Consider the following 14,659-nt stretch of genomic DNA (forward strand, 5'->3'; position numbering starts at 1 on the left):
TGTGCCAATCACACTGTCTCTGACACTCTGACACTCCCATCCCGATTATCCCAGTCACTGAATCAATCCACCTCATAGAGGGCCTTCCTCTCCTGCGCTGTCCCTCCAAACCCTCCCAAGCATGATGTCCTTCTCCAAGGACCGGTCTCTCCTCATAACATGTCCAAAGTATGTTAGACGGAGCCTCAGAATCCTTGCCTCCAAGGAGCCACCCGGTTTAACCCTTTCCAGGACAAATCTGTTTGTTTTCCTAGCAGTCCATGGTATTCTCAATACTCTTCTCCAGCACCACAGCTCAAAGGCATCAATTCTCCTTGATCCTCCTTGGTCATTGTCCAACTCTCTGATGCATAACACTATACTTCAAATATAGTTCAGAACATGTCTGCTACCTTTTCACCAACCCTCCTGTCTTGAACATTTCCAAAACATTCTTTCTCAAATATCCCAAGATGGCTCTTTCACTTTAGGACACTGAGCCCTTCACACAAGCTGTTATTGTACCTGTATCTCTCTTTTCTTCATTCTTTGAAGATTTATTAACTCTCCTTTTTCAGGACTATGCTTCAATGTCATATTCTCTTTGAGATTCCTAGCTATACTATCTGAGAGGCACCTACCACATACTCACTCGCACACTGCATTACTCCCTTAGTTATAATATTGGGAATAATTTTTAGTTGCGTTAAGTGCTAGTGGCCTAGTAGTAAGGAGCTGTATTGTCAACCTAAAGGCAATTAGTTTGAAGTCACCAGCTGCTCCAAAGGAGAAAGGCAATCTCCTCCTTGTAATATACAGACTTCAGACTCTAAAAGCCTTTGGTGGTGGTGGTGGGGTCTGACTCTATGGCAATAAAGAGAGACAGAAAGAAAGAGATGTATACGGAAGGAACCCTGCTTACACAGTGGTTAAAGCTTTCAGCTACTAACTAAAAGGTTCACAGTTAAAACCCACTAGTTGCTTTGCAAAAGAAAAAAAAAAGAGATAGCAATCTTCTTCCAGAATGATTATAGTCTAGGACACCATATGGTGGAATTCTACTCTGCCTTATAAATTCACTATGAATCTGAAAAAAAAAACTTGTTTTCAATAGGTTCATTGCAAAGTACTCATTAATGATTAAATGGTCATGTCTTTAATCATGTCACAATTCCAAATTCCTGAGCTCAGAGAAGTATGCACATCATTCTTGTCTTGTACTGATTTCTGGTTTCTCTCTATTCTGTTCATGGGGCTTAGATAAAATATTTCATATTCCTATCTGTATAAGTAAAAAGTTTATTAAAAGTCTTTATCCTGTTCCTAATCATGTTTTTGTTTTGTCATTTTTATTAATTGGCATCAAGTTGGGTCTAATTCATAGCAACGCCATAGATAAGACTGAAAGGCTGCCTGGTCCTGCTCCGTCTTCATGGTGGCTAATTGATGGTGTCAGTCCATCTCCTTGAGAAATGTCCTCACTTTGATTGTCTCTGCATTTGCCCAGATGGGAGAGTGATCAGTGCTGCTCAATGCTGAGTGAATCAAAGTCTTGGATGATATTCTCAGATCCATAGGTTTGCACAGGCTGACTTTGGGAGGATGATCTCCAGGCTTTTCTTCCTTCTCTGTTTAGTCTAGAAACTATTCAGAACCTTCTTGATTGTGAGTGATCCCCTTGGCAGTGTAAATATTGATGGCAACATGCGAAGTCTGGCAAACTTTGCATCTCTTGGCTGAGATGATCCCTCTTGATTACAGTCAACGTTTATTGAATTGTGTCTCACTACGTAGGTGAGTATACTATATATAGTATAGTATATATAGAATTGACCTCTGTTCCTAATGGACCTCTGTATTCCTGTGTTGTTATTGTCAAGTTATTGTTGAGACTGTCTCTGTTGTTATTGTCTAGACCGTCTCCATTTTTATTGTCAAGACTGTCTCCGTTGTTATTGTTGAGATTGTCAAATTGGGACTGAATCACAGCTGACTCTCCAGTGAGTTTTCAGAGGTATTTAACTGCACAGGAGGAAACTGCCTGTCTTTATCTCAAGGAGGAGGTGGTGGAGGCAAACCACATGCCTTCAGACTGGCAGCAACGTCTTACCGCTAAGTCACCAGGACTCTCTACCTATGGGTAAATTAGGGAATTCTGATGGTCTGGTCCATAGGGAATTGCATTGCCAGTCTAGAGATTACCCCTCTCTTACAGATCAAATCCACCAACTACTTTGAAGGAGGTAGATGGACAGCTTTCTCTTGTGTGATTAGAAACCCAAGGGAGGGTCAACGATGAGTCAATGCCACCTTAATGGCAAGGAGCTTTAATTGTTTTTTTTTTAAATGAGGAATTTAAAAAAATATTATTATACTTCTTTATTTTTTGTATCTTCTCACTACAATGTAATGATGGGTCTTTGGCTTACCTGGTATTCCTAGCATCCAGAAAAGTGTGTGTCATATATTATACAGTTGCTGGATGTTTTCTTAACTAGTCAGTTAATCAGATCTAACTTTCACAGTAGCTAGGGATTTGTCAATAGGCAATCTGTTTGTAAAGGCTGAACAGCTCGTCACTCTGGTGAGCGTATTAAAGCATCCTTATTATCTGCAGAATATAGATAATCTGTCAGTCCAAAACCAGGAGGTTCAAATTCACCAGCTTCTCCTCAGGTGAAAAATGTATAATCTTTTTCCTTGGGACTTACAGCCTCTGAAAACCATCTGGAGGGTCAGCTGTGAGTCAGATGCATCTTGGTGGCACAGAAGAATAATCACAACATAGACAATCTGAACGCGAAAATTCTCTTAACTGGTTATGACAGAAATGTGCAGGTGTACTGGAGAGCACAGCAGTGGGTTAATAGTCAATTACGCACCCTGAACAGTGGCCATTTTGCTTTCCTGTTGTTTTAGTTTAATACAACTTTGCCTCTCGTTAGTTTTTAATCTTTTAGAGATTTAGGTTTGCTGAAATCTGTCATATTTGGTTTTGATTTGAATTAATCTTTTTATTTTCATTTTAAGAGGAAAGTAAAATAGCATTCCTCCAACCTCCACCCCCCCCAACCAAATGCAGTGTTTTGTGTGCTCACTTGCAGAGAGTCGCTGATTTTGATGTTTACTTATATTTTCTTTTGTTTCCCCCTCTTTCTTGTGTAGATTGTTGGCTTTTTTTATGCTAGATTGGAAGGCTGCCTGTATATTTAAAAAACAATGCTTTTGGAATATCACTATCAAAAAGAAAACAGTAGTTATTTATTTCCTCTTATCAAAAATGAGAACATGGACAGATTTTTACTTACTCTCATCATTCCACCCTTTTGTTTTTTGGAGTTTCTTTTTTCATAATAGCAAATTATAGACCTTGATCACAATAGCTAATATTTTACATACTATAATAGTCTCCGTAAGTAATTATTTTTTTACATTAACCTTATGTTTGTAATAGATCTAGAGCAATTATTTAGCATTAACACTACATTTAATTAGTTCCAGAGCTCACTGTAGGTTTTTAAAATTCCATTTTACTCTGCCCTTAATTTCTTTATTTTGATTCACTGCTCAATCAATAGCTCTTTGAATGATTTATTAGAAGCAGGGTGTGCGGAAGCCCCTGGATGCTGAGAAGGTCTTTCTGGTACATTTGCACATGACTACCAAGGTGGCTGATAAGGACTCTGTGAGCTATAACACTTTCTCCTCTAAAATTCTCTAACACAGGTGCACTTTCCGCTGCTCTTGATGACAAGGAGAAATTTGTTAGGCTGAGGGTAGCTCTTCTCTTCCTGAGGACCCTTTCCCCCAGCTCTTTTCAGCAAAACTTACTACTAAATACAGTGATTTGAATCAGTGTGTGGTCTCTACTTTGCTAGGAAAATAGAAACCTCTGAGTGGCCAATTCCTGCAGTCTTTCCTCCCTTCTCCTGTGAAGTCGATGGCATGAATTTGGTCCACATACTTGGCAGGACACGCCATCCAATTCTATCCTGGGCTGTGCCTCACTATCTGGAATCTTAGCTACAAAATAGAAGTACTACTATAGAAGATTTAAGGAAGCAAATGACTGTGTGCATCTCAGCATCAGTAGTAGAAAAGGATTCTGAGAACAAGCCATGACAGAGTTGGGAGACTTCTGGTCTCTGTGACAAAGGTTCATGTCTTGGGGAGATGTACAATTCGATGTTCGTGGAGCAAATCTCCACTCTCACCTGCTATTCAGCTCAGAGCTCAACCATGCTCAAGGTGGGAAAATTCCTTACGGGGTTAGATTGCAAGGGTTTTGGTTCCTTGACTTATTCTCTTACAAGAATTTATTCATTTCTTATTGAGAATGATGGCAGAGGGTAAATGAAACTATTTCTTCCCCATCAGAGCCTGGAAACCCAACAGCACTTCTTGACATGTTACCAAGAGTAGTGAAAACCACACCTGCTCAATGTGTTATGCTGAGCCACTAAACTGTCCAACAGGAAACGCAGAGAGCCAAGAAGATCAAGATGGGCCCCCAGATGCCTCTCCCTATCTCTATCTTCCCCCTCAACCTATCAGTGTTTCCTGCAGAGGGAAGACCATCTGCACAGGTGGAAGGCAGTCTGGCTTCTCCTCTTATATACTTTTAAACTCTCTGTGAGAAGTGTTGCTTGAGCCAGTAATAAATGCAGAACCAAAATACCAATGTGGAATTTAAATGGACTTGTGGACATTCTAAATGTTAATTAGTTCCTCAGTCAGGTTTCTCGGCTGGCAGTGAATGGCTGCCACTGGCACACAGCATTCTCTGCCTTGGCCATCCAGAGCCCTCACAATCTGTTTCCCACATACCTCACCAAACCTAGCTTTTGTCTCAGTCTTCCCATCTCCAATGAGTTTCTCATGTCTCGAGATACACAGCAGAGCCTGACATGTGTCAGCCTCCCTTACATCTATCTCTTTAAACTCTTGAGAGCATGTATCATACAACCGCAATACTTATCAGCTCCCTAGCACATGTCAGGGTTCCTTGAACGTTTGTGAAATAAAATATGTCCACAAAATAGCATCCATTATGGTGAATAAAAGTTTGGATCATTAGAAGGATAAAAGATGTGGAGCCTCCAGAAAAGATTAGTGGGTATTCTTAGAAAGAGGAAAAGTGGGTCATTATTTTTATGTAACTGGAGAAATTTGAATGAAGGAAGATGATAGGGGTTCTATGAGACCCCAAGAGTGTGAAGATGGAAAACAAAGGGTAGAAGCTACAAGAAACTTTTTAATAATAAAAATCTTTCTTAGAGTGAAAAATCACCAAAGCAAACTTTGCCTTAGAAATAAATTTGTTCCTTGACACTGGAGATACTAAATAGAGTACTGGTGTTAATTAGAATGATATTTTAATATGGGCTAAAGGACTTGTTATGGGTGGGTGGGTGTGTGGGAGGGCGGGGTAGGCACAGAATGATCTTTCAAACCTTATGTTTTGATGTGTGACTATAACTACCTCTTGACCTGAGAAATATTTCACATCCAAACAACTGATATATCTTTGGAGAAAAAAAATATTATGTAAACTCCTCCTGTGCAACATACTGCCTCTGAAAACCTGCTGGAGGTTCACCTATGGTTCTATTCTCAACGGTACCCAATACTGGGGGATAATAGACTGAAGTCCCAATCAGGTCATGTGATTCATTAAAGGTGGAATCAGAACATTTTTTTTTAAAATAAAAGGCCAGATAGTAAATAATTTTTGCCTTGTGGCCTGTGGAGTCTCTGCTGTAACAACACAGTTTTGAAAACACTCATAGACAACATGTTAATTAATGGGAATGTCTGTGTTCCAGTAAATATTTACTTATTTAAAAATAAATAATAAAATATTAAAAATATAGAGAATTAGATTTAATCTACAGTCTTAGTTTGTTGATTTCTCCATCTTACTTGAGAATGGATATATTTAAAAAAAAAAAAAGGCAAGAAAGCCCTTCATACTTACTCCATTAGCTTTGCTGAGTGCCTGGAAATAGATGCTGTAGCTCTTCAGGGGGGAGAGAGGAGGGTTCCAGTAGCCATTGTAAGTCTTGTTGTCACCCACTGTAAATGGCTGAGTGACAGGCAGGTTGGCAGGCTTCAGTTCAGCAGCAAAATAGTGCTGAGAATCCAAGTTGGAGGCGTTCCGGTAGCTCACCGGCACTGAGAAACACTCGATGATGTCAGCTGCCCTTCGTGACTTCTGAAGTCTCTCCTCCTTGACAACAAGCTGGTAAACACTGGACAAGAAAGAGAAGAGGCAGATGAGCAACTGTTGGGAGGGAACACGCTCACTTACTCCCTGGGAGTCAGCAAAGCCGCCCCCACATTGGAACACTGTCATCACATCTGTCTTCAACTAAACCTTCTTCCTGGACTTGAGATTTACTAACCCCCTGTTTTCTTGAACACTGTCTCCTCTTTGATACCTGAAAGCCAACTCACATTGGACATACTGAAAACTTGTCTGAGGCCTACTCCTATAAACTTACCTGAACCTATATTTATTTCCTTGGTGAAGTATACCACTCTGTCCAAGTGGCCAGATCCTGGAAATAGGGATCAACCTCACTTCCTACCTCCTTAGTTCTCTTTCTCTCTACTTCCCTCCTTCCCCAGTTTTCAAGCTCTAATGTTTTGTTTTGTTTTTTAAAATTGTGATTTTAGCTAAAGTTCATAGAAAGGATAGGTTTTCAAGAATTCATTCATATGTATTTTCCTCCCCATTTCAGTTTGCAATGCATGTCTTATATCATATTGTTAATTGTCATCCATATAATGTCTAATCATCCATTCCTTTCAGATAATCCTTCCCTCTTCCTATTCTATTGTAGTGTTCCTTATCTCCCCATCCTTTTCCTTTTCTCCCCTCCCCTGTGCCCATCCTATTTTTATAACAGTGGTCTATTGCAGCTTTTGTCTTTTTGTGACTGAGATACTTCACTCAGCATAATGCCTTCCAGACTCATACATGTTGTGTAGTGTTTCACAAGGTCATTTTTCAGTGCTGCGTAATATTCCTTTGGGTGGATGTACCAAAGTTTTCTCATCCTTTCATTTGTTGACACGCACTTAGCCTACTTCCATCCCATCACTATTGTGAATAATGCTACAGCAAATGTGGGTGTGCATGCATCTGTTTGTATCGTGGCTCTGGTTTCTTTAGCGTATATTCCCAGTAGTGGGACAGCTGGGTCAAATGGTATTTCTATTTCCAACTTTTGAAAGGGCATAAGACTGCCTGCCATTGTTGTACCATTTTACATTCATACCAGCAGTGAAGGGGAGTTCCACTCTCTCCACATTCTCACCAGGATTTGTTTGCTGCCCTGTTGAACTTTAGTAGTACTGCTGAGGTGAGATCATATTTTGAACATTTCTTCATGTGTTGGTTGACCATCTGAATTTCCTATCTGGTGGAGTATTTATTCATATCTTGTGCCCATTTTGTGATTGAGTTCTTTTCCTTTTTCTTGTTGAGGTGATGGAATATTCTATAAATTTTAGATATGGGTCCCTTATCAGACATGCCATTACCAAATATTTATCCCAGTCTTTGAAAATACAGCCCGGCCTTGGTATCTCTAATCAACAAGCCCCACTGACTTGACCTCAGCAGTGCCTCACCTGCCCTTGCTCTTTTTTTCCTTTAATGTCCAGACTGGGAACTTCTCCCCTCTTACCTGAGTTCAACTGGTCTCTTAGCCTCTCATTTATGTGATGCGGTTAACATTGATCTATTTATCTCCATTGCCCAAATGATTTAGTATAAACCACTCGTCCTATTATTGGAAGTTTTTTCCTGTTCAATTCCAGGTACCTTTCAGAAAACCTTCTCATAATGCCCTATATTCCACAGTTCAGCACTTCCATATACTATGCTATTGCACTGACATCCTTTAAAATTAATTCTGTCCTATCTCTGGCTCATAATTCCTCTACCTACAATGCCATTCATTCTGCCTACAACTGCCTTTCTCCACATGCTCAGATTATCTTTTGCCTTCTCTAATTAAACTTGCTCAGATTCTTCCAATTCAGATGGAATTCCCCCCACTGATTTCCTCTACAGTTCACTAACTGCTTATTACTGCCATAGCATGAATGTAGGACTTCTGTGTTACTGGCTAGACTCTCATTTTCTGAAAGTGTGAGTGGTGGTGAAGTCCTAGCTACACCTCCATTCCCCCCACCCCCATTCAGCAGGATAATTGACACGACTTAAGTAAGTGATCAATTAATTCTTGTTCCAATGAATAAAAATTAATTTCATTAAAACTGAAAGCATACATTAAGCCAAACCTGATTGGATACAGAAACCCTAATCAAGATAAGCAGTGATTCCCCGGAGCTCCTGTCTAGAGATCTCCTCTTCTTTACCTCAGATGGATGTTTAGTGTGTAAATAGAAATGACTGATTTCTTTTTTTACTATCATCTATGTCCCAGATATTTAGGCTCTTTATGTAGGAAAAAAATATGCTCTAACATTTGTAAATTTGGATAACATTTTTTCCCCAGTTCTTTGTATGCCCACATTTCTTACTATCCTTGAATAAATGCTTTTGTTTGGGAAAACCTTTATTGTGCAAATATGAGACTTATGACCTAAGAGAGAGGCATTGTCCAAAGAGTGCCCAGAAGAGGCTTTTGGGGATTGAGATAGTTGTAGCTGTGGCTCTAAACCAATAATTTATAAATAGCAGAGTGGATGAGAACTTGGTGAAGGTTACTACTTCCCTCCAACTAAACTGCTTATCTAAAGACATGTAAAAAGGGGATAAGTTCAGTGAATAGAGGCACCCCCCCCACCATTTCATCAAGGAATAAAGGTAGTTTGAAATATTGCCCCAAGGAAATGTAACACGGCAGAGTAAGAGTACATGTGAATCTCCCCGAACAAGGCAATGTCTAGTAGCTTGATCTAGTGAGCATGCTCAGAAGGTGCTGATGTTTGAGGGCAATGGGAAAAGGCAACAAGAGCAAAGGAACCACTGTGTGAATCAGAAAGCCCGTGGGTTTTTTTACTAGGGTAGCAAGATGCGATTTAGAGTCTGCTGAATTGGGTTTAGGCGTACTTAACCTCTCTAACCCCACATGACAAGGAGCCAACAATCATTTCCAAAAGCTAGAGTTAGAAAGAACTGTTGAAAAAAAAATAAATAAAAAAATAAAAAAAAAAAGAAAGAACTGTTGACCCATGCTTTCCCTTGAGGTCTGCTTTATCCCACCACTTGGGTTGAACCATGATGACAGCTTCGTCTTGGTTTCTTATTCCACCTTCTAGCTAAATCTGGAATCCTCCGGTCATCCCCGTGCTCCATACTGAGATCCCAAAGCCTCAGGAGTACTGTGGGGATGGATTCTACTCCTGGTACAATTTTTATTGTCCTTGTACTTTATATTTTTCTTCCACCCTGGATGAGATGGATTGACACAGTAACTAGGGTGTAATGGGGGTAGGTGTGTCAGAGACAATGAGACTCGCTCAGGATAGGGCTGAGTTCAGAGCTATTGTACTTAGGGTTGCCATGAGTTACAGGCAACTCAATGGCACATAACAACAACTTCTTACGATGGAATGAATCAAGGAGAGCCACAAGGCTGGCTGGTACCAGGTGCTACCTGTGGTTGGGACAGACAGCTGTGGACAGCCAAGCTAATGAATCCTATTGGGCTCTGAACCATTGAATGCTGCTGCTGTTGTTGTTGTTCTTGTTGATTGCCATTGAGTTGCGCACAACTCATAGCGACTTCATGAACAAAAGATCTGAGGCCTTTCTATATATGTCATTTCTCCAAGTTCATAGAGTTTCCAGAAGCATGTGGTTTAGGAGGTGGATGCCACTCCTGCTTCCCAACCTGTCTTAAAACTGGGAGCTCCATCAAACATGGTCCACCCTGGGCAGCTATTATGGCATTTGAGACCCCAATGATAAAAGGTTCAGCATCACAGCAAATCTAGATTACCTCAGCACAGCAAATTGACAGAAGAGTCCTGTACACCTTAGAAGAATGTTCCTCCAAAATATATAAGGGATTAAAAGATAATACCTCAGACCCAACTTATTAAATATAAGGACCTTTCAGAAGGTTTTGTTGACTCTAAACAAGAGGCTTTAAAATAATAATAATAATAATAATAATAATAATAATAATAATAACAACTATTATTATTATTAAATTAAAAAAGAATTCCACAATGACCCTCAACCAAAACAAGAGAGTCCATCTTACAGTGTTCAGTGGCTTCACCCAGTTTCCAAAGTGGAGACAAGGGCTAGGCCTTAAATGCTGTAGAGGTCCAAAAGATCTGTACAAGAATAAGCCCTCTCTTCTCCTCACCAGTCTGATCCATTAATGATTCACTAGAAACTCAGCTAATCTGAACAACCAGCTTGCTGACAAGACTGGTGAGCCAAGAGAGGTTAAGGGAACCATGCGTGTGAAACTACAGTGAAAAAACCAGAAGCCCAGAATTGAGTCTCACAGTTGAGGATCTTTTCTTCTCCCTTATTTTCTTTCCCAGCCACCCCTCACCCCCAGCCAACAAAACATGAATGTATTTTATTTGGTGGCTTAAACATCTTAGCTCCATCTCACCCAGTCTCATCTGAAGTCATGAGGAATAACAGAAGATACTTCGGGGTGAAACTCTGCAAATTCCACATATGGTTCCCATACAGTTGGGATTAATTTGCCAAACAATACCTGGCAGGCAACTCCCTCAGGTGCAGTTTGTCCATTCAGAGGCAAATCTACAATTCCAGCCAGAAAGACAGAACCATTTTGTCTTATAAATCTCTTTGCAAGTGGACCCAGCCTCTCTCAAAACCATGGAACATTGACTGTGAAGGGGGGGGGGGAGAAGAAACAGCCCTTGTAAGAGGTGTAACTTGCCTTTCCCTGACTGACACACTCTCTCTCTCTCTCTCTTTCCTTGATGGTAGTGAGGAATGTAAAAAAAAAAAAGCTGAGTGTAATTTCCATTTCTTGTAGAAATTTCATTCTCATCATCATCATTCTCTTGAAAATGCATTTATCTAAGAGCATGCTTTTTTTCAGCTTGCTGGTAACGATAAAATCATCCCTAAATGAAAATAACTCCACAAACGTCATATTTCTAGCTTCAAAGAAATGGTTGCAATAAACTATTCTGTTCATTTGTAAAGAGAAGGGATATTTTTCAGCACAAAGAGCCTAGGCATGAGAAGACTAACTTAAAATGCTGACCTCACTGCATACAGCATTTACACACACATCTGCCCCTCCTGTGATGTGTTCTGTGCTTTTTCCACGGCGAAGATGGGCACTTGTTACCCTTTTACTTTGCATAACTTATCTTGAAGTTCAGCCCCTAAAAACTATGCTCTGTGTCAGTTTGCCACAAGGCAAATAAAAAATGAAACCAAAGAATTTATATCCCTGAACACTTAAAAATTTCTCTGCCAAACAATTTTCCATCTCTGGTGAATTCTGTGTCTTAGATTCCATAGTGAAATACTTACCTCTAATTTAAAGGAGAGAGCTCTGGTGGCCTAGTGGGTAAGGAGTTGTGCTGTGAACCCAAAGGTAAGTGGTTTGAATCTACCAGCTGTTCTGTAGGAGGAAAATGGGCAGTCTCCTCCTGTGTGATTTACTGGCTCTGAAAACACACTGAGGGGTCAGCTTGATTTCTACTCAGTGATACACAAAACCAGCAACAATGTTGGGGGGGGAAAGTAAACTAAAATTCCATGCAGAAGTAATTTTTTTTAAAAAGCTATCCAGTGTTTTCATTGGAATTATCTGTTTTGACTCTCTTGATTCTAGAGATAAAACTCTGTTGTTTGTATCTCTGGTATAGCCACCTAGAACAGTCTGGACATTTCTTCAATAAGTCATCATAAACTTAACTTTCACCCAACCATTCTACTCCTAAGAACCTGACAAAAGGAAATTGAAACACATCTACAGAAAGGCTTATATACAAATGTTCATGAAGGAATTATAACAGCCACGATATGGAAGCATTCTAAATGTCCACCAACTGATAAATGGATAAACCACACATGATTTACCCATACAATGGAACATTTTTGTAGCAATAAAAGAAACTAATTATATATTCTACAACATGGATGAATCTCAAACACATTCTGCTAAATGAGAGATGCCAGATGTCAAAGGCTCCATGTTGTATGGTTCCATTCATACGAAATGTCAAGAAAAGGGAAATTTATGGAGACAGAAATCAGATTAGTGGTTGCCTGGAACCGGAGGGAGGAACAGGGATACGGGCATCAGAGCTCATTATGGTTTGATGAAATGCTCCAAGATGGGATTGTGGCAATGGTTTCACAACTCTATACATTTACTGAAAATCATTGAATTATACATTTAGAATGGGTGGATTTTGTGATATGTAAATTACACCTCCATAAAGCTGTTAAAGAAATGAATGCAGCAAACTGAATAATCTTTGAGGGTCTTTTCCCTTTCAAAAGTCTCTACTTCACCATTCAAGTGTGCATGCATTTCAGTATAAAAATGCTATGATAACCCATTGGCATTATCATACAAGATGAGCTCAGAAACAAGTGTAAGGTTTGCAATCCCATTCAGAGCCTGGCTTGGCAATTACGTTCCTTCCTCACAGTAAAGGTTACTCGGAACTGAAATTCACTCCAGTAAATATTCATTTGACAAATTTGATGCCAGAATTCTGGGAATTCCCATTTTTAGTCACTATCTACCGAGTCAAAATAGCTCACAGAGAAGGTAGGAGATTGTGTGTGTGTGTGTGTGTGTGTGTGTGTGTGTGTGAAGATAATGAATGCATTTTACAATGTATATCAAGAGTATCTGACCATGGATCTTCGTTCTTCCTCTGAGTTTATGTGTGATCATTTGTCCCCTCTGCCTGTCTTTCATACATGTGTTTGTTTATATATCAGACATTTATTAAGTGACTCATGGAGTTTTGATGGTAACCTGATCTGGGCACAAGGAGCTCAGAACTGAGACAAGGATTACAGATATTATCTGTTCACCATACTCTCAGGTGGTAAGGACAGGCAATTTTTCCATTTCAGGATGTTTGAGAGCAGGAGAATTTACAGGAGAGTGCCTGAAAAGGGCTTTGGATAATCTGTAAGTATTGACATGTGCCATCATGAAATAAACATGTCCGTCATGGAGAGGTTGCTCCCTGGAGGCAAGAACGTTGAGGTTCCATCTCACATACTTGGGCATGTGGCCAGGAGGGACCAGTCCTTGGGGAGAGAAACATCATGCTTGAAAGGGTAGAGGAACAGCACAGGAGAGGAACACCCGGGATGGGATGGATTGACTCAGTGCTTGGAGAAGTGGGATTAGGTCTGTCTGAGACAGTAAGATTGGCTCAGGATCGGGAAGGATTCAGAGCTATGGTAGTATGAGTCTCAGGCGACTCAATGGCACATAACAATTTAGACAACCAAGAGTTGCCTTGTTTCTTAAAAATCTCTCCTGAGATTGAACTGCATTTGACAAATTTATTGAAAATGGATTTTGTGTAGAGATTTAGAGGAAGAATATATGTTAGGTGAAGGAATCATAACAATTCAACTGAAGTATTCAAGTAAGTTTAATTCACTTCCAGATTAAAAAACCCTGGAAACTCTAAAAGAAGAAACCAGGCAGCCATCTGCTGAAGGTTAGAGCTTCATTGCCTCTTTTCCAATATTTAGAAAATGTATGACTAGCTTTTGCTGGGCATGTACTGGGATTGAAGTAAATTTTAAATCCAGATAATAAAAAAAAGACCTGCCTAGTACCCTCAAGCATTCCCTCGCAATCACAAGTCTTGTCTCCTTCATAATATCTAGCATCCAGTCCATAAGGAAGTCAGGTGGTCCCAAGTTCCAATATATATATAATCTGATCTTTTTTTCATCATCTTCACAATAACCAGCCTGCCCAAACGTCCATAATCTCTTGATTCGATTCTTGTAATAGTCTCCCAACTGAACTCTCTGCTGCCCCCAGCAGTTAATATATGACATAGTGGGTAGTGGGTCTCGCACAAAGTTGAGCATTGGATGGCACTGACCCCCAGGATAATGACCTGCAGTCCAGTCTCGAGGTCAATGGAGCTTCTGCTTGACATCCCAGTCACTCACCTCCTCCCAGCTTGTTCGCAATGTCATAACCCCAGCAGGTTGTGAGGGTGCTTCCCGTTCGTCCACTTTGCCATCAATACCTTCCCCAACTTGGAGAGACAGGCTTTCAGGGTGACCCTACACTGTCTTTAAGTTTTATTTTTAATTAAAATGAAATTCCCACAAGTATATTTTTAATTTTTCTATTAGCTTTCATGCATCTGTATACATTGCGTTTCACACGTTCCTTCATTTACATTGTGTTTCATGCAATTATTCTATACACTGTCTCATAAAACCAATCACCATTGAACTACGCCCACTAATACCCTATCCTTTCAGATCTGCATAACTCATTTTAGGATTGCAACACGGCTTCTTGCCATGAGGACACCAGAGCTCCCTGCATAAATAATTTTAAAGTGAAAAGAGAAAATACATAGTTGGCAGAGTGACCCTTTAAAAACACGACTCAGGTCATGACTCTACTATTGCCAATGTCCTCCCGTGACCCCCACCTTACTTAGAATAAGAGGGAAAATGTTTACA

General features: G+C 40.0%; 1 protein-coding gene across 1 annotated transcript in view; it reads right to left on the reverse strand.

The window, feature by feature from the left end:
- PTPRT (protein tyrosine phosphatase, receptor type, T) overlaps window positions 1-14,659 on the reverse strand; it is a 975,109-nt gene that overhangs the window by 267,625 nt on the left and 692,825 nt on the right. Inside the window, exon 12 of the mRNA XM_006881719.1 lies at window positions 5,957-6,230. Within this exon, the coding sequence (XP_006881781.1) occupies window positions 5,957-6,230 (274 nt within the window). The remainder of the gene's footprint in view (window positions 1-5,956; window positions 6,231-14,659) is intronic.

Source organism: Elephantulus edwardii, unplaced genomic scaffold, assembly GCF_000299155.1.
Source record: "Elephantulus edwardii isolate Elephantulus edwardi_28Jun2011 unplaced genomic scaffold, EleEdw1.0 scaffold00015, whole genome shotgun sequence".
Classification (NCBI taxonomy): Eukaryota; Metazoa; Chordata; class Mammalia; order Macroscelidea; family Macroscelididae; genus Elephantulus; species Elephantulus edwardii.